The sequence below is a fragment of the Cornus florida genome, unplaced genomic scaffold (genome assembly GCF_030987335.1).
Source record: "Cornus florida cultivar Cherokee Brave unplaced genomic scaffold, ASM3098733v1 CherokeeBrave_3.0.0_Hap2_Chr11, whole genome shotgun sequence".
Taxonomy (NCBI): domain Eukaryota; kingdom Viridiplantae; phylum Streptophyta; class Magnoliopsida; order Cornales; family Cornaceae; genus Cornus; species Cornus florida.
This window is the reverse complement of record NW_026775581.1, coordinates 97,153,838-97,174,788: the sequence shown is the minus strand read 5'-3', so window position 1 is coordinate 97,174,788 and position 20,951 is coordinate 97,153,838. Positions and strand designations below refer to the sequence as shown.

Below are 20,951 nucleotides of genomic sequence, written 5' to 3'. Positions count from 1 at the left end.
ATTAAAAAACCTTTTTTTCTCTTAAAATTTAGTTTTATTAAAAAAAAAAAAAATTTTTGCTTTAAATTTTAAATGTGTAGGCCAAATAGTGTATTTGGCCGTTAAGGCACTGTTTGTGTATAATTTAAAAAAAAAATTTTAAAATTCAAATTTTTTTAACTTTATTAAAAAAAAAAAAATTAATTAAAAAATTAAAAATCTCTATAAATACTCCAACTCCTACCATCACTCATCACATCTAACACATCTTTGTTATCTACCATTCAACTTATTTCATCTTCTATTTTCTCAATATTAGCTATTATTTTCAAAATCATTTCGATTCCATGGATCATCGACATCCATTTTATTACAACACCCAATTCAACCCATCAAACGATGAGTTTTTGCCATTTCCCGAAGACAATATCAATTTTTATGGAGGAGATTCTCAATTTCCTTCTCATCAGCTATCCCAACCTTCTTATCAACCATCCCAAACTTCTCATCATGATTGTGGTGCTAGTGTTCCACAATCAAGTAACTCGAAACCTCCACCAAAATAACCGGCTATTCAACCTACTAATTGGACCAAGGTTGAAAATAAGGCTTTATGTTAAGCGTGGCTGTCCATTACCTCTGATGCAATTACGAGGGCAGATCAAAGTAAGAAGAAGTTAAGGGAGCGAGATAAACAACATATTAGTGTTCCAACTGAGCGAAATGATGGAGGTTTGATGAATCGTTGGTCAGTGATCCAACAAAAATCAGCAAATTTTTCGACTGCATGACTACCATGGAAATGAATCATCCCAGCGACTTCAGCAGTGATGATATGGTGAGTTATTTATTGTTTAAATATAACTCGTAAATATTTTAAATAGTCAGTTTTTAATATTTTGTTAATTTTTTCGTGTAGATGAGAGCAGCTAAAGACCTGTTTCGTAGCCAAACAGGTGGTGAATTTAAGTTAGAAAATTGCTGGGAGATCTTGAAGCATAATAATAAATGGAATTCACATTGTGCCAAACAAGTAGGAAAAAAGAAAAAAGAGCAGAAGAAGAGGAGTGGATTTGACTTTGATATTAATGAGTCTGTTGGGCACTCATTATCATTTACTCCGTCAAGTCCTGCAGCCACGACAGATGGAACTTCAACTGAAGAATCACCAAACATAAGGGAAAATGATTCACCCAGTATGGAAGAATATCAACAACTACAAAGACCAGCAGGAAGAAAAGCGGGGAAACATCGTCGAGCAAAAATTAATTCAGGAAATGAATTACAAAATTCATTCGTTTCGAAATTTAATAATATCACCAGCCGTTTTGAAAGTTGTCAGGAAAAAATGCAAGATGCCCAGGTAACACGAGAGGTAAGAAAATGGAGAAAGAGAAGACAAGGCAGCTAGATATTTTAGAGAAACAGAGACTTAAAGAGAAGGAGCTCATGTTAACAGATCCAAATTCGGCACTAACAGAAGCAGGGAAAACTTAGATTATTGCATGACAAAATGAGATATTGGCCTCTTTGAATTCATGGTTCGCCCCAAAGTTCCCATAGGATTTTGTAATCCTTGGTCTATTTATTTTCTTATTCCAATTTAGGATATTGTATTGTTTAAGTTATTTTTAATTGTTTTGTTTAATTTATGTTTTTTTAATCCATAATGGATAATGTATTGTTTCAAGTTCTAATATTAATCGTAGTTTTTTTAATAATTTGAAAAAATATTATTTGAGTGAAAAATATTGCCATTGAGAAAATATAGTCATTGCAAATATAACAGTTAAAAATATAACTGTTACGAATATAGCCGTTTAGAAAAAGTTAAAAAAAAAAAAAAAAAAAATTTAATTTTAATTTATTATTATTATTATTTTTTTAAAGCGAAAATTCGGATAGCCTGATGGAGTGCATGTTTTTTAAAAGCAAAAACTGCTGATGTGGCTTTTGGAATTGCTAACGTGATTTTAAAAAAATTGATGTGGCGTTTTTTGAGAGCCAAAATTCGGAGAGGCTGGTGCAGCCTCACATCCTCAGCTACAGCACTACACAACATCCCCACACCAATCGCACTATACACCATGTCCCATCATCCTCATCTCATTTGGACTGTCTTATGGCAGAGTAAAACCGGCCACATAGGCTCCGCCGCTTTGTGTACCCAACATCGCCTTCTTCGTTTATCGCAGTCTACCCCATCAACACTCATGATCTCTTCGATCTTCTTAACTTCATTTTCTGACTCAACTTGGCACATGATCAGCAGTGCATCCTCATAATTACTCAAACACCCTACGTGGATGTCTTAATTAGAAGCCCTAATCGTCGTATGGATCAATCCCCGGAGTCCGTTGTGCGAAAATTGGCAAGCGCTCGTATTGGAAAACACCGATGCTTTGTAGCATGTAGGTTAGCTAGCCCTATTGGGATTTATGATGAACAATTTGGCGAATCTCAATGTGGCGATGATGGAAATCCGACCGACAGAGGTGGATGCGGTGGCGATAAACTAAGTGTTCGAGCTCCACCGCTCTTGGTTAGCCCGGATGCAATCAATAAGGTTTAGTCATCAATCAAGGCGGTTAAGTCCAAGATTGTCATCATAGTTGTGAACCAGTTCAACGAGCGTGAGGGTTGTTAGGGATTGTGGGTAAGAGTATCACCGGTGATTGCTGGAAGGGTTCGGTTGACTCATCTATTTTTATAAAGAGAGTGGAGAGGAAGAAAACCCACTTAAAAAGGGGTGTTTTTGTTATTTGAAAATAAAATTCTATACTTTTAATTTAATATTAAATTATAAAGTCAATTTTGGTCTTTTACACCTTAATTAACGATCGTGATGCATTTGGCAATGTGATATAATTTTTAAGTTTAGAGTTAGTGAAGAATCTATTACACCAATTTAAAAGTAGAAGGGAATTATGTGATTTTAACTCATAAATATATATATATATATATATGACAGAGGTGTAATGATTTGTTAGCCTTTTTTAAAACGCTCCTTGATGGGGGGATTAGGGGTGCAAAAAAATCGGGCCAAATCGGACTGGACAGTTTGGTTTGGTTTGGTCACGATTCTAAATTTGTGAAATTGTAAAGATGCGGTTTGGTCATAGTTTGAGTTCCTTTAGGACCAAACTAGATCGAACCGAACCGTTATGTTATATATATATATATATATATATATATATATATAATATAATATAATATAATATAATTCTACAATTCAAATCATTTAGAAGTTTGTAACAACTATCAATCCTATGGTGCACTCTTAATTCTTTTAGGTCTTATCAATTTATTAGATGATTTTTTTTTAGTGGCTGAATTTTGAATTGAAGCTTATTGTTTATTGTTGAATTAGTTATTCTAAATGAATTAGGTTATTAACAATTCTGAATTTATTCATTTCGATTCCAGAAGCGATAGAGAAGAATGAACTAAAAGTTCTGAATACATTAATAGTTCTGAATGTGTTGGTAATTTGATTTATAGTTGTACGTGTAGATTTTGAAATTTGAATACTTCTGTAAGAATAAAAATAAAAAAATAAAGGAAACCGTGGAATCGAACCGAACTAAACCGGTTTTTCACGATTTAGTTTGGTTCGGTTTGGTCAAATAGTTTGATTTGGTTCCAAATTTTATGAATCCGTTAAAATTCGTTTAGTTCCAAAAAACTCTTAAACTCGTCCAAACCGAACCGTCCTTAATGGGGACAGACAAGTAGGGGATTCCATCAAAACCGACAATTGAGCCCATCTGTGAATCCAGGCTCGCTCCAACTAAGATTTAAAAAACCATTCTTTTGTGGGACATGGGTTGATTTAATCAGGCCCAATCCAGGGTCGGTTCAGGGACATGGGTTGATTTAATCAGGCCCAATCCGTGAATCCAGGCTCGGTTCAACTACGATTGAATAGACCATTCTTTTGCGGGACATGGGTCAGGTTCACAACAGCCCATCGACAGCATCAGTTAGTTAGAATAAAACAACAGCCAGGTAAGCAAAAGGCTGATTTTAAAATAATTTATTTTCAAAATTCTAATGAATCGCGATTTGTCTATGCCTAAAGTTTCATCAATCGATGAAAATAAAGGAATCATACGAACCACTTTAAACAGAAAGAAAATCAGGAGGGGAGAGAACGAGAAAGGAAAGAGAATTCCGGCGAAAACCAGAATCACCTCTGTTCAAATAACCGCTTTTGATCCTCTCTCATTATCTCTCAAACATTCAACGTATCTGAAACCCTAAGCCACGGCTTCTTCAACCACCTCGCGATAATACTTCCAATACCTGTTAGACATGGCCGGTAAGCTTTCGACCTATGGAGGCGTGGGCTAGGGTTTCATTTCGTTTCGTTTCGTTTTCGATCTCAGATGAATTGTAATTGAAACATTGATGAAAGCAAGTATCAATATTTGAATTTTCCGGTACCGGAGAAGCTTGAATTATGGCGGGCGGGAAGCGAGGTTTGGTGAAGTTACGGAGATGTGCGCGGACGATATATTTCATGGTGGCAATGGTGGCGTCGCTGCTGCTTCTCTCGGCCCCTGTGTTGGTGGCGATAGGCGATGTATTGGTGCATTGTTTGTTGGTTTCGAGTTTTACATGCGTGACATGTTATGGCTTCAAAGAACATTTGCATAGATACGATTTCAGGAGTTCTTTGACGGATATTCCTCTGGTTTCGATCATCAGATCTATCATAATTACGTGTATGTTCTTTAATGTCTCTGTTACGTTAATTTTTTTGCTATTTTTTTTGTTTTCTTTAGGCGGTCAATTTAGCATTTTGCTTAATTTTGCAGGATTCAACCGATTTATACATTCAATATTTTTTTGATTTTAAGTTATGCTTTGGTATTTTCTTTCCAAACAATATATATAAAGAAAAAAAATTCAAACTTGAAATGGTAATAAATGAAGAACATTTAGGTTTATCTCAAAATTTTGAACAGCTTATTGAAGGAAATAATTTCAAATATGAGTATGAGTTTGTTTGTGTACATATTTCATTTGTTTGACATGGTTACCGAGAAACTCAGAGAAGCAAAAATTAAAATAATATAAAAATATTTTCGGTTATGAGCCGTTTTATTAAGCATAAAAATGAATAAATTACCTTAAGAAGTTGTAAGGGGCTCTTCTCAGGCTTGATGCCACTGATCCCAAATTTTGAAAGTTGTGATTTCTTTTCTTTTCCTTATCTATAACTATTGACCAACTTGTCATTCACTAAAAAATTGTAGAAAAAAGGGGAAACTGATGGACAGTCTTCACTTGGTAATCCTTCAAGTTTTATGAATACATTGTGTGTATGTTGTTTATCTTCTACTTATCCATAGAAAACTCTCAAGCTCCTAACAATTGACAAGAATAAGAAAGGAATAAGTTTGGAGTTATTCTCTATGCACTGTGCTTATGTTTGTTTTTCATGATAACAGCTGTTTATTCAATGTGTGATGGCCCTGCTCTCTCAAATGGGCCGTATCTTGGAACTACAATGCTGTGTTCTTTCATTTCAGTTCTTCTTCTTTCGGTTAAGACTTGTATTTTCACCATCAATTCTCAAATTGAGGCTGAAGCTTCATCTTCTCTCTCAAGGGAGAAGGTCCATTCAAAGAAGTCATGGGGAATGCCTATCTTGTTTCTCTCATCTGTGGTATTTGCCCTTGGCCATACTATTGTTGCTTATAGAACAAGCTGCAGGGTACGGAGGAAACTCCTATTTCATCAAGTTGACCCGGAAGCGGTAAGTTTGCAAAAAGTTTTTCTATTTGTTGCTTCCCTTTTTCTTTTTCAAATTTATTAATCAGATTCTATAACCATTGATTCTCCATGCAAGTGCACATTTATTATCTCAGACAGAGTGATATTTTTGAATTTAGCATATGCATCAAGCAAGAAAAATTATTTTAAAGATGTTGTCAGGGTTCAATAATTTTAGCTGCCATTGACGCCATCAATTGCGTCAGTATGTTCCACTCCTCTTAGCGTTTAAGTTGGTGATTGTGTTTGCATTGAGAAATATATTTTCAACTGATTTTTTTTTTTTTCTTTCTAAATTCTTATAGAGCTTTCAAATAGCAATATCTACCAATATGTCTCATGTTTCCTTTGATTATTTATATCTAAACGACAGGTTCTTTCCTGCAAAACTAAATAATCTAAACGACAGGTTCTTTCCTGCAAAACTGTTCTATCTGGCTACCAGAAAGTTCCACGATCTCCCACTCCCTCTGCAGGCAATACACCAAAAAGTGACAGTGAAATGAAGCGAAAACATACAAGGACATCCCGTGATGAACGGGAAATTCCAGTTACATTCCTTGCTGACATTGATAGCTTATTCATCTCTTGCCAAGGGCTTACCCTGCACTACAAGATTACCATGTCTGGTTTGCCTTCTCGTTCATTATCCTCCACAACCTTTCTTGACAGGCCACCATTGAATTTTCTCTCAAAAACTCAATACCATCTTCACAAAAGCTTTAGCACTCAATTCCACACCTCCCCTCTATATGCTCCACTATTAGATGGTTCTGTGACTTCTCCTGTATCGTGTGACGAAATTCCTGTTTGGAGCCTAGATGATGCATGTGACAACGGTGAGGAAAGTGAATTGAACTCTCCAACTTTAGAGCGGGATTTGGAGGCAAATGGCCATTTTGGCATTGTGTTAGTGCATGGGTTTGGAGGGGGAGTATTTTCATGGAGGCATGTGATGGGTGTTTTGGCACAACAGGTTGGTTGCATGGTTGCCGCTTTTGATCGGCCTGGTTGGGGGTTGACCTCGAGGCTATGCCGTAAAGACTGGGAGGAAAATCGATTGTCTAATCCTTACAAGCTTGAAACTCAGGTAAATTGCTTGCAGTTAAACGAATTCTGATTCTTGTGTATAACTAAAAGAGGTAGATGGAAAGCAAAGTCAAATCTCTAGAAGTGTGTTTCAGGAAAGAAAATGAATAGAAAGAAGAAACACAGATGGCCATACTAAAAACTAATGAGCCAAATGAACTTGCCCCCTTTTATAATTTTAGGTTTTTCTCGATGGTTAAATAAATATCAATGGATAGTTAACCTCCTTTTTTTCCGCATTTGACACGGTTGGGTCTGAACAAATGAAATATTGCGCATTTAAGTTGATTGTTGCTTAAATGGATTTTTATAGCATCCAACATTTGTTTATGTTGGTAATTGTTTGTGATAACTTTTAAGTTTGTTGTGAAAGAATGTGAAATGATTATGAATATTTCCGTTAATCTGCAATTATGAGTTAAAAGAGCTCTCTCATTGCAGTTCATTTTCTTACACCATCATCTAATTCAAAGGTTTGAAGTTTGCTTTCTAGTTGAACTTAGTTAGCTTTTTAGTGAGACCAATCTATTGATGTTAAAGGCCAAAACATCAGATATTGGCATTACAAAATGAATGCAGGTCAAGTGTTGGTGTATTTTTTCCCCCTTTTCCAAAGTAGTATCTTTTTGAGGAAATTATAAGTATGATATATTGGAACTTCTTACGATTGATTAGTGGAGTCACATAAGACTTGTTGACCTCTACAACACAAAAAAAATTTAAGATATATACGTCCAATATATTATTTTTTTATTTTCCTAGTTATGTCCAATATATTAACAGCATGGAGAGAGCAGCAAGTCCTTTCTGCTGCCATCATTTTGTTCTCGCTTGATAACCAACATGTGGCAGGTACTTTTAGTGAACCATATAGGGCATTTGGAAGTTCTCTTTGTTATGCATATTAAATGTTGGCAGTCATTTGTGTGAATATTATCAGCACTGACCAGCGTGAAAAGTTAACATTACCAACATACCATGTTCTTGAGTTATTGAGCTTCAATGACTTATGTGAATTTTTTTTGTACATAATACTTTTTGGTTGGATATTATCGTCGTTTTATGTGTGATACATTCATAGGCCTCTGCTGTTGTAGGCTTGTAACTTGATGTATGTATTATTGTGGACTTAACTGGATGAAGCCCATTATGTAAGCATGAATATACAATATTAGATTGACTTCAGGATTGGTCACTGAAAAAAGAAGTGAAGACACATCTGTATGATAGTGGGGAATCTGTCTGTGTTTTTGCATTTGAAATTTTTTCTCGTATATATATTTCCTTTTTCTTATCATTCTATTATTTTCGTTTTAGCATGGTTGATTTTTATAAATTTGGGAAGTAAAGAGGGGCATAAAGATCAGACAGCGATGTGTTATAGTATCTTTGAAGATGCTCTATTTCTCTGACTTTTTATGGGACATTTTTTACATTTTTTTTGTGTGTGTGTGTGTGTGTGTGTGTGTGTGTGTAACAGTGTAACAATGAAAACCTTTGTAGTTTTCTCTTGTATAATCAGTTACTCATCCCGTGAGCATTTCATTATAATTAACTTTGCAGTCTGGTATAGATGCTCATATGGCTTTCTGAAAACTCTTGTATTGATCATATATGGTTTTACATTTTGGGTCTTAGTTAGAGTTTTGACTTTGTTGGTATTGGTGTTTCCAGGTTCACCTGCTTCTTTCTTTCTGTTCGGAGATGGGGTTTTCTTCAGTTATACTTGTTGGTCATGATGATGGAGGCCTGCTTGCTTTAAAGGCTGCAGAAAAAGTCCGTGCATCAGAGAATTTTGTAAATGTGAGTTAGCCTACTTGGTCTCATTCGCATATTAGACATCTTTGAATATGGAATCATACTATTCAGCACAGCTTTACCAACAAATGAACTTGATATTACTCATACAAGTAGACCTTAGTTTCAACTAAATAACATGTCAGCACTGTGTATGTTACAATAATACAAGTTTTTATGCTCAACTCGACAAGGCCTTTACCCAACAATACAATTGTTCATGCGAATGCTATAAATTGGTGATTTTTGAATTTTTTTGTAAGTGAACTCTTTGCTTGGTTAGATCTTATCATCCTTCATGCTATTCTTAAAGAAAAAGAAAATGCTTTGAATTTTTGTCATAAAAATTAAAAATCATGTCACACAATTTCTTAGAGAACCAGTGACGGTTTTTGAACTTGTTTTGGTTAGGATTATAGTGTAGACTACTAAAGGTTTCAGATATGCAATATCCAAGCTTCAACTAGTGAGCCATCTTGGTGATCAGTGTAAAGAACCTATTGTCTAATGATATAAGCTAGAGCCTTCAAATTAAACTCCAGCTAAACAACTAATTTTTTATGCTTGAGCACAGAGTTTTCAGTAAAAGGTTAAGGGGTATTCCATCAAATGATATGAAACTGATTTTAGAAGTTGATTTCAATCATTACCAGCATGCTACATGGTGATGGCCCTTAATGGGGCACTTAAACAATCTCCTCCTCATCTTGCAATTGCATGAGCCAGAGCCTTTAAGTTAAACTCCAGCTACACTACTATATTCGCATGCCAGAGAGCACAGTTCCAGTAAAGGGCAAGGGGTATTTCATTACACGATACGAAACTAATTTTAGACGTTGAGTTCAATCATTACCCAGTGATGGCCCTAAATGGTGCACTTCAGCAACCTCCTCCTCGTCTTGTAATTGCATGGGCCGACCTTTTTGATTTGCCAAGTACACAATAATCAGTAGATTCATTAAATTGTAGTGTGCATTTTGTTAGTGACGTTGCTACCAAACGATTGCAACTTAACGAATCATTCGGCAGAGCCTTGTTGGAAAACCTCAAAAGTTTTGTACTTGTACTCATATTACCTAACAGTACAAGGGCAAGAGACATGGAAAGCATTGCCATTTCCCAAAGGGAAAAAATAGCTACTGAATGAAAGGACTATAGATAGTTCCATGTTTGAGTTTTGATGACTGAAAATGGTGTTATAGACCATTTTGGCCTCAGAGTGGTATAAAATTTATTATGAAAAATGCATAAATGGGTTTTTGTTTATCTTATTAAGGATTCATACCAAAGTAGCTACTGAATGAAAGGTTTATAGATAGTTACATGTGTGAGTTTTGATGACTGTAAAGAATAGTTTTATAAAGAGAGCATTGTGGCCTCAGAGAAGTATAAATTTTATTATGAAAAATGCATAAATGTTTTTGTTTATCTTATTAAGGATCCATACCAAATCTCCTTTATCCTTAATAAGTGGCTCTTTTTTTTTTTTTTTTTTTTCTCGGCTTACCATGTAAAAACTGATTGGCAGCCTTGTCGGTTACTGGTCTTGAGATATATAGATTATGGCCTTATCAACTGGAGAACTTCTGGCTGATGTATTTTATATTTTTGTGCAAGGGAATATGGGGTTGATATGTATATTGTTTGTCTACAGTATTCAAGTTTTTTTTTTTTTTTTTGTAAAACCTCATGAGATTTCATAATCGAGTTTGTCCAGTATGTCAAATTTAATTATGAGACCATGGTAGGAAGCACTTGTGCTTTCAATAATTTTGCAAAAAATTGAAAGTTCTTGTTCTTAGTTATTGATTTTCCCCATTCACTATTCAGGTTGAGATCAAGGGCGTGATATTGCTTAGCGTAAGCTTGTCTAGGGAAGTGGTTCCTTCCTTTGCTAGAATACTAATGCGAACTTCACTTGGGAAGAAGCACTTAGTTCGTCCTCTACTGCGGACAGAAATCACTCAAGTGGTTAATCGGTGTGCATGGTATGATGCTACCAAGCTAACAACAGAAGTTATAAACCTCTACAAGGTAAGGTCATTCATCGTTAAAACTGCAGCACACTGATTCTTCAGTATTTTTTTGGTTATAGGGGTGTCTGCGCTTCAGATACCCACAATTACCATTTAACCATAGTTTCCAGTAAGCCAGGGCAAAGGTTTTAACCCCTCAGGAATAGAACGCAAGAGCTCTAGGTCGTGCCCCATGGGGGTTATTTTTCAGTGTTGCCCAGAGGCTCTATGCCCTTTCAGCTACCCGTGTGATTATTTTCTTTATTTTATTGTCTCCAATTTGTAAGCACCAACTCCGTCACCATGGGTAAAGTACTTCATTATTGTGCCAAATAAAGATGTTTATATAAACTTTATTTGTTTCTCAATTAAGCTGTGCATGACATAAATCTAGGAAATTAACATATATGATGTACATGCAAATTTTGATAAAGTTTAAATGTGGTTGCATTAGTTGGTTTTCTATGGTGATTACTTTTTGAAAACACAGTTGAGGATACCATAGGGTTTTAAATTGTTTCTAGATGAACCAAACCTTAAATTTGAAATCTTTATGGTTCAAATAAATATAAATACAAGCTCTTTTGTAAGTCATTGTACTTATTTGGATTTTTCTTTGAGATAGCAGAGGAACCCATTTCTGCCAGTGCTAGTGATAAATTGAGTTAATGTTCTAGATCAATGCCATTTGATCATCATCATCGTGTATGCTGGTGTCAATCACATTAATTTTCTTTTTCCTTTCTTTCTATTACAAGCCATGTCTCCTATTATATTTAACTTTTTTAATCATTTCTAATTACTCCATGCCACATGAATTCTGGTCGAGCTCTTTGGCGCTTATCTTCTATGCAAATAAATCTACATTTTCTTACAGGTGCATCATGGGTCTCTGTTATGTATAACCAATCAATGGATAAAAGGGTAATTTGTATCATTACATGATGAGGAGATTCCTTTATACCTTATAATATAGCGTATACTTTCCATTGCATCATCATCTTCAGAATTTTGCATTTTTTTTCTTAATGAGAATAGCCAGTGTCAGTTAAAGTTAATATATTTCTTTTACAATTCATGTGTGCATCATGAGATATAAAAAAAGGGGTTAAATTTTCATTGATAACATTGTCACTGTTATCATAATTTCTAACTATTTTTGGTTTAAATATGATTCGTTGGGTTGGAAGGTTATAATATTTCTTTTTGTATTATTATGGAAGTCAATATATTGACCTATCACTTATTTTACCATCTTGATGGAACCAGGCCTCATTATGCGTGGAAGGTTGGGATGAAGCACTGTACGAGATAGGAAGACTATCATCGGAGACTGTCCTCTCACCATGGAATGAAGCATCATTGTTTAAGGCAATCGATGACTTGCCAGTTTTGGTTATTGCTGGTGCTGAAGATGCCTTTGTTCCTCTAAAATCTGCTCAAGCCATGGCATCAAAATTCGTAAATTCTGTAAGTAGTTCTTTATTTCAGTAAATTATTCTGTGAGTACCTCTCTGCCTTCTAATTTTTTTTTTTTTTTATTATTATTATTTTTCTATCTGATATTGTGATGGTTTTTGCCATGCAGAGATTGGTAGCCATATCTGGATGCGGCCATCTTCCACATGAGGAATGCCCCAAGGCATTACTTGCAGCTATACAACCCTTTATAAGCAGACTCTTATTAAAACAAGAGTCATAAAGCCAATAGTATGCTTCTTTCTAACTTATAGATAGGATATTATCTGTTGTTGGGGGGGGCCTTTCATCTTCTTCTCTATTTTTTTTTTCACCTGAAAGGAAAGAGCCCAATGGTCATCTCTTCTTTAGGTATTTTAGACATGTATATAAGTTCAGGGCCTGAGTCTAACCCTAATTCTGTGGGGTTTTAGAGCACTCTCTATCGTTCTTTTTTCAAGTTTTCATTGTCAAGACCTCATCGATGAGTTAAAGGTTTTTTCTTGTTATTTTCACTTAAAGAAGTGGGAATAACATAATCTGTACATTCTTTTTCTATTTTTATTGGAATGCATGCATTGAAGCATGGTTTGTGTCATTGCCTCTTTTTTATAGCTTGAGATTCTTGGGGTTTGTAAGCTTTTAAACTGATGACTTTGATCATGGTAAACTTTAGATACTAAGGCTCTGTTTGTTTGGACGAAAAATATATTTTTTATTTTTTGGTATTTGGTTGTCGTAAAATATTTACGAAGAAAAAAAAAAATAAAATTTAATAAAAATAACTTATCCATCAATTTTCGGCAAATTATTTTACATGTCTCACCCGATGAACTTGACCTCAGCTTCGACGTAAATCTTTATCAAATACCAATAAAGTAAGAATAAAAGAATATTTCACCTGGAAAAAAAAAAAATTCAAAAAGAATATTTTACGTCGAAACAAACTGAATTTAATTGTAAAATATTTTTTTTAGGGCTAAGTATATAAAATATTCTGAAGGTTTACTTTTTGAGCAAATAACATTCTTCTTTTTTACTTTGAGTATATAACTCCCTTAACAATATTTCAAACTAGGACTTTTCGGCAGTCAACAGTCAGAAAAGTACCGTTAACAAACCATGTGACTTGCACATGACTAACTAATTGTATTAAATATCAAAAATACCCTTCTTTGACTGGACTGGATTTTTTTTATTATTGTTAAGTGAATTGAATTTTGTTTACTATTTATTACTATTTTTTATTTTAATTGTAGGAAAGGCATTTTAGTATTTTTATCGCTCCATTAACTACAGAATGAGGGGAGGTCCTTGTTCGCTCCTAAAATAAACGTTAGAGAGTTTTCAGAACTTACAGGGGATTATATGAGCTATATGCATACTGCAAGAGTGTTAAATGTTCATGACCCTAATTTTTATTAGCAAAACATCTCTTTATATATATATATATATATATATGAACATATATAGTGTATTGGAGTAATATATTATGATGAGCTTTATTTTTCTGGTTAGATTTGGGTTTGTATTAACGGGATTAAAGGGGTGCCCTGCCCACATGGCCCATTAGTGGCCACACACTGCAAAGTAGGTACCATATTGAGATGATTTAAAGGTGGTTTCTGACCTATAGAAGAAAATCCATTTTTTTTATTTTTTTAATTTCTTGTTCTACTATTTATTAATTAAGGTAAAATGCAAAAAAACTTCCCTCCATTTTGAATTTCAATTTTAAGCGGGTGATACAATACTACTTCCAAGAATCCAAATGTAACAAAAATGTAGATGAAATGCAGAGGCGCTAAAAGCATGCACAAAATGTTTAAAAATGGATGAAAGGTTAGGTGAATTCTATGTATACTGCAGCAAGAAAATAAAAAAGAAATAAATAAAAGAAACCAAGAGCATACAATTATAACAATCATACATCTAGTAGTAATACTATTCTTTTTTTGGGCAACTAAGATTTGTATTGATGAAATAGCTATAGAAAGCAAAGGGCTACCCCTAGAACAAATGAGAATGAGAGAGGCTAGACCCAATTTGTGAAATCTCTCAATCTATTATTTATTTATTTATTATTATTATTATTATTATTTTTACTCCAACCCTCACATTTCATGTGAGGGGAGGAGAGGTTGTAGCCTTATAGGCTAATGGCCCGTGTTCTTAATGTTCAAAGTTGGTGCGTTGGAAAGTGCAGAAATAAAGAGATGAAAATGACTTTTTCGTTTTCTTATCTCCCTTTTATATATATATATCTATTTTTATAAATAAACGAGTAATCCTTTCTATTTACTTGTATTTTGAATAAATAATCCATCAAAAGAAGTTCTGTTAAATAATTTGTTATATTACTTTATATTTCGTGTTTGATACTGTGTGTGAACAATACTTTCTTTCTTACTTACAAAAGAATTTCCTCATTAGATTATATTAGGTCTTTAGTACTATCAATTTAACTCACCTTTGAAAAAAAGATATATATAAAAAAATCACTGTCTAATGATATCATAACACATCAACACGTTAAGAAATTGTTGACTATGTACACAAAAGCGGTATCAAATTCTTACTTTTGGAAAGAAAATCAGGAGTTCAAACCCTTGAAAGATATATTCGTGTGAATGCTAACTAGAAGAACAAAAAAAGAGATAAAAAAAATGAATGTCTACATCCTCCTTGTCATCCTGTGGTTAATCCTGAAATAGAGTTGAAGCCTGGAGGTAGTGGTTTAGGCTAATGAAAATTACATAATTCTGGCATTCTTGCAGTTCCACCTATAATTCTTGCTCTATGTTGAAAATAATATACATTATTGAAAAATATAACCATTAATCACTAAAAATTCTTTCTTCAAAGCTAAGAAAACGAATGAATAAAGCCAAAAGAAATGGTACATTCAAAATATAGAAGAAATTGTACTTTAGAATATTTTTTGTTAAACATATATATATAGATATATATGAAAATAAAATGATAAATAAATATATTGGTATACCACATTATTGATGTGTTCACTTAATATAAATACATAATATCATAAAGTTTATTTCACTTGCTTGTGAAAATTACTAATAATGCATCTTCGGGCATTCCAATAACATAGTATGCCTAGTCATTAAATGTCTATTCCCAAACCAACAACTTTCAATTCTCCTTTAACTAAAAAAAAACTTTCAATTCTCATTTTATTTTCATATATATATATATATATATATATATGTTTAACAATAAATATTCTAAAGTACAATTTCTTCTTAATTTTGAATTTACCAGTTCTTTCGGTTTTTCTTTGTGCTTTGAAGGCCTAACCACACATACATACACACACCGTCTAAACAAGGCAAAGATTTAATAAAGATACTTTTCAAAAACTTCGCCATAGAAAAGAAACCTCCATGAAGATTTAAATATCACCATTGATCTTCTTTTGGCTCTTGAATTAGATGCGAGTAATAGTTTTCTATTTTAGTGGGATTTTTTTTTTTTTTTTTTTTTTTTTTTTTCAGTGGTTAATAAAGCATTATTAACTCAAATCGACGTACCAAACCTCCATGAAATTATCTATTTTGAGTGGTTAATAAAGTTTTAACCATATTCCAAACCGACAACATTCATTTATCATGAGATATATATATATATATATATATATGTGTGTGTGTGTGTGTGTCTAATAATAAATATTCTAAATTATAATTTATTGGGTAAATTACTCTGACTTCTCCTGAGATTTACCTTAATTACCCTCGACTTAAAGTTGTGAAATTTTTTTGATCAACCTCCCCTGAAGTTTGGTTGACTTAACTTTATCACCTTTGCTGTTAATTAGTAATTTTAAAATTCTAAAAATGCCCTTATACAAAACAAAATAATAAAATTAGAAATGGAATTTTGAACCATAAAGTTTCAAACAAAAATACCGTGAATATTTTAACATTTAATTAATATAATACATACATATAACCGAAATTAAAATAATTTTACCAAGCAAGCTTTTTAAGTTAAATTTTACTATCACATAATTTTATTTTTAAATGTAAAATTTGCAAAAATTAATTAATAAACTTTTAAAACTAAATTACTATTATTTTCTTGAATAAATTAATATTTTATATACTAATAAAATATATGTAAATAAGTTTATATACTAAATTAATATTTTATATACTAATAAAACTGAATTAATTAGGAAACTATAAGGGGTAAAGTACAAAGACACTCCTGATGTTTGGGGTAAGGACAAGGAAATGAAAATTTGCCTATTTTGGGACAAGGACACCCCATGAGATTTGATAAAGCTACCAAAGGCACCAAATGATAATGAATTGACATTTTTAACTATCTGACTCTTATATTGACCAAATTGACTGTTGAAATGACCTTTTTACCCTCAAATCCATACCCATTTCTTTTCTTCTCTCCTCTTTGTTCTCTTCCTCCTCTTACTTGAAGGTATTTTTGGACAACAAATACCTCCAAGTATGTACGTGGGTAACCAATATGCATTGAACCCATTTGCATAGTAAGGACTACCATTCAACATAAGCTGTACTCCTCTGCTTCCAATGAACCCATCCTCCGCTTCTACTTGGATAAATATCCCCAAGAAAAGAACTAAGAAAACCAAACTCCAAAGCTTCATATCTCTCTCCTCCTTTCTCTCTCTAAATGCAGATTTCTCTCTCTAAATAAACTCAATATGAGAATATATATCTTCTAATATAGGAAGCAAGCTCTATATCTTGCAATAAAGGAGTTTATCAAGTTTGTGATTGTAAATTTAGTTGTCGAAACAAATGTATTAAATAATGAAATCCCCACCCTCCTTTTTTATAGGTTAAGAAATAGTTGCATGCTTTATTCATTAATTAATGTATTCATGTTATTTGCATTCTAATATTTTATTAGATTTTTTTTTTTTTTATCCTTTTTTAAAAAGAGTACTAACCAATTGGGACCTATTTGGTTAAGGTTTTTTTTTTTTTTTTTTTTTTTTTTAAATTGAGTTTTTAAAATATTATCAACCAAACAAATTCTGTATTATTTTTTATTCTTTTAAAATAGAAATTATTTTCAGAAAATTAAACCAAATAAATGGTATACATTTCAAAGAAAATTGTGCTGCTTTTATGCTAATTTATGCTTATTTCAAATATTAAAAATTAAAACAAGACCTTATTTTATTTTTTAAAGGTAAAACAAGACCTTATTGTAGATTGGAAAGGCAACAACATTTATTTGACAAGTGCCTTCAAGTAGTCACCCACGTACGTACTTGAAGGTATTTGTTGTCCAAAAATACCTTCAAGTAAGAGGAGGAAGAGAACAGAGAACAGAGAGGAGAGAATGAAATAAATGGATATGGGTTTGAGGGTAGAAAGGTCATTTTAACAGTTAATTTGGTCAATATAAAAGTCAGAGAGTTAAAAATGTCAATTCATTATCATTGGGGTGTCTTTGGTAGCTCTATCAAATTTCAGGGGGTGTCTTTGTCCCAAAATAGACAAACTTTCCTCTCCTTGTCCTTACCCCAAACCTCAGGGGGCATCTTTGTACTTTACCCTATAATTTTTTTGCTCAAGTGCATTCTTGTACTTTCATTACCAAAGCTAACAATTTTAATTCTGAAAGGGGTATCAGAATAATTTTGCCAAAATTTTTATCTCTAAGTAATATAGCTAAATCTCAGGGAGGTGGGAATAATTTACCCTAATTTCTTCTATATTTTGAATCTACCAACTCGTTTGGTTGGTTTTTCCTCTAATGCTTTGACTGGCAAAACCAAACATTGCATTTTACACACAACCTAAATAAGGAAATGTCAGCAATAGGTTTCTATTTTAGTGAAATTTACTTCTTCCAATGATTAATAAAACTTTAATTCAAATGGACCATATATATATATATATATATATATATATATAAGGAGGGCTCATACCAAATCTTGATGAACTTATTTATTTTAATGGAGTTAGCTTTAATTTACAGTAGTTAATAAAGTTTTAACCAAAACTGACTCATTTATAAAATACTCTACCAAACCAACAACATTCATTTATTATGAAAATATCATATATATATATATATATATATATATATATATATATATATGTATGTATGTATGTATATGTCTGTAAATTTGTATGTATGTTTAAATTTGTTTGGAATTTAATTAGAATTGTGCATTTGTATGTTTGAAATAAACCCAAATTTAAAATACTAAAATATGTGTTAAATTAGATGAATTGCAATTTGTACTTTAGCTTGGTTTCATCCTTTTTTTTTTTTTCTTCGTACCAAACAGAGCATTATGAGAAAGAAATTGTGTTTTTTCCTTTTTTGTTCAATTGAATGGAAGTAATAAAAAAAAAAATGACAACTTACTTATTAGTGTTTGATAGAAAATAAGAGAAAAAAAATGACAACTTACTTATTAGTGTTTGATAGAAAATAAAAGAAGTTAGAGTTTTAAATTATTTTTACCATTATACCCATTATTAACTTTGTTTGTTTGTAAAATTTATCTAATATTTATAAAAGATGATATTGTAGTTTAAAACATTTATAATAATTCAATGAAAATTTAGAAAGAAGTAAAATGACTCATTCATTCTTTTATATTCTATCACCCCTGGCATAAGAATCTTTTTCCCATCTTCCCCTATCCACCATCCCTCCAACCAAACAATCCAAGAAAGCATAAAATAGGACATTAAACTCTTCAGTGTATTCGGTCAAATAGGCGTGTCGTGCATAGAAAGTTAGACGTTGAAGTCATAAATGGGGCAAAAACGATTTTGTAGAACTAAAATAATTTTTATTTATTTTTTATTTTTTTATTTCTTTTGCCAAAAGAACTACTATATTTATTAAATGGTAGGGTGACAGACACGCCCTTGTAAAAATCAAAATAAAACATTAATAAAATAAAATATGGAACTATATTTAAGCAAATAAAATAAAATATGGAACTATATTCAAGCAGAGTGATAGGCACGCGCTTGTAAGAGCAAGTTTCCCCTCGACTGCATGCAATGGAACGGGCACTGACCGTCTCTATCGTATACGGTCGACGTAAGTGCGCAGGTTAGCCGGCTCAGTGTGCATTTGCCACTGCCAAATATACGGAGAAGGATATTGCGCATATATATATATATAAGCATTCTAAAAAGCCCCATTGCCTTGCTTTTTGATTCTCTGCAGTACACAATGAAAACCCTTTGAACCTCTCCCTCTCTCTTCTTTAAAACCCTTACGCCCCTTTCCTAGAAAGAAAACTACTGGTGGGTGTCTCTATTTCAAGTTCTTAGCATCAATACCCATCTTTCTACGCACAATATTTGTGTGTTTTAGGTGGGTACACATTCCCATATGTGTATGGTATGTATGAATGTTTGCACAAATACTTCATGTCTGTACTTGTAGGCTCTATTGGTATGTTCTTGGTCTTAATGTACTAATCTCTGTTTACGATGTTCTCTCCTTTTGGTTTTGGTAGTGGTAGTGTACCCATTTGTGAGTTTTGTGTTTGAATGGTTTATACTCATCTCTATTTACTTGAATCACAATGGGTATCTTTCGTTGTCACCTGGATATGCTGTCTCTGTTCTTTGAACATCACTTTCTTTTCTCTGTTCTCTGCACATCACTTTGTTTTAGTTAGTTTTTTTATTTTATTTTGTTTCTATTCTAATTAGGTGACATGTTTCTTTTTTGGGTAAGGAAATTAGGTGACATGTTTCTTTCTTTTCTTTAGAAATTAGTGAATACTGAGTGGGTTTGTTTGTTTAATTATTTGTTTATTTACTATGTTAAGTTTCAGTGTTCGATTGGGTTATTCTATTTCATAAGTTGTGTAAAATGATTTTTTTCATATAATATTGCTTTTTCATCAATTTCATTCTTCATATTAATTGATTGCAAAGTATGTCTCTCTTAAGGAAGTACAGTATATCATTTTCACCCTAAGTTAAAGTAATATAATTTTTATTTAAATACTCATCATCAAAAGCAAGTTGTTGAAGGACTAGTATTTTATTAGCTTATCAGAAGAAGGTGATTGGTGGTAAGAGGTTGTTGGTGACCTTTGTCCACGGTTTGGTTAGTTGAGATACTTTCAATAATCATGGAACTATGAGACCTGTGCCTAACCAGACTCCCTGAAGTATATTTGAGAAAAAAGTATAATGAAAATTTTAGAAATGCTTCAAGATTTTCTAAGTAAAGATTGTTTCAATCCAAAATGGCATAACGTGAACAATATGATGGTGATGGGCTTAAAAAGTTAAATTGTTATTTCTGTGATAATAGACCTGGGAAGAAATTCTCCCTCAAGATTAAACTAACTGTTAAGATGAATGGTGATTGAATCAAAGTTCACTTTACCGTTTAGATTGTAAAGGAAATTGAGGGTCCGGGACTCCGGATTGAGTTGCTTCCTTTAACAAAATCATGGATTTTGTCATTGCCACATCTTATGGTACTCTCACTGGTGAGTTTTGATGCCATCCTGGTGAGATTTGTGTCCAATATGGGCGAGCGTACATGACTCAGTGAATTCTGTCATATTAAGTATGGAAGGTAGAGAGAATATAGCTTCATTCTTGCTAGTGCCAAAGTACCTCTTAAGTCTTAACCCTAGGACTCTTTATTGTCATGCATGTATTTTAGTGTGTTATTCAACGCAACCTTTTTGTTCTACAAAATAGTACCTCTTAAGTTCACAGTGTGTTTCTTCTCGTATTTGTGAAGTGGACTTATATTCCCCCTCCTCTGTTACATCTAGTTTTGTGGTTTATTTTATGGTTATACCTAATAAGATTTATT

The 20,951-nt window shown here is 32.8% G+C and overlaps 1 protein-coding gene across 1 annotated transcript; it reads left to right on the top strand.

Moving 5' to 3' along the window:
• The first annotated feature begins 4,071 nt into the window (after positions 1-4,071).
• Positions 4,072-12,705, top strand: LOC132285845 (uncharacterized). Its single transcript, XM_059788073.1, has 7 exons — positions 4,072-4,706; positions 5,436-5,743; positions 6,170-6,850; positions 8,524-8,652; positions 10,477-10,680; positions 11,931-12,131; positions 12,250-12,705. The coding sequence occupies exons 1-7, from the start codon at positions 4,442-4,444 to the stop codon at positions 12,361-12,363; spliced, it is 1,902 nt and encodes a 633-aa protein (XP_059644056.1). The 5' UTR covers positions 4,072-4,441; the 3' UTR covers positions 12,364-12,705.
• The last annotated feature ends 8,246 nt before the right edge of the window (positions 12,706-20,951 follow it).

Coding starts and splice junctions, on each gene's coding strand:
- LOC132285845 (XM_059788073.1), top strand. CDS start 4,442: ATGGCGGGCGGGAAGCGAGGTTTGGTGAAGTTACGGAGATGTGCGCGG. Junction 4,707..5,435: donor CAGATCTATCATAATTACGT/GTATGTTCTTTA, acceptor TCATGATAACAG/CTGTTTATTCAATGTGTGAT. Junction 5,744..6,169: donor ATCAAGTTGACCCGGAAGCG/GTAAGTTTGCAA, acceptor TCTAAACGACAG/GTTCTTTCCTGCAAAACTGT.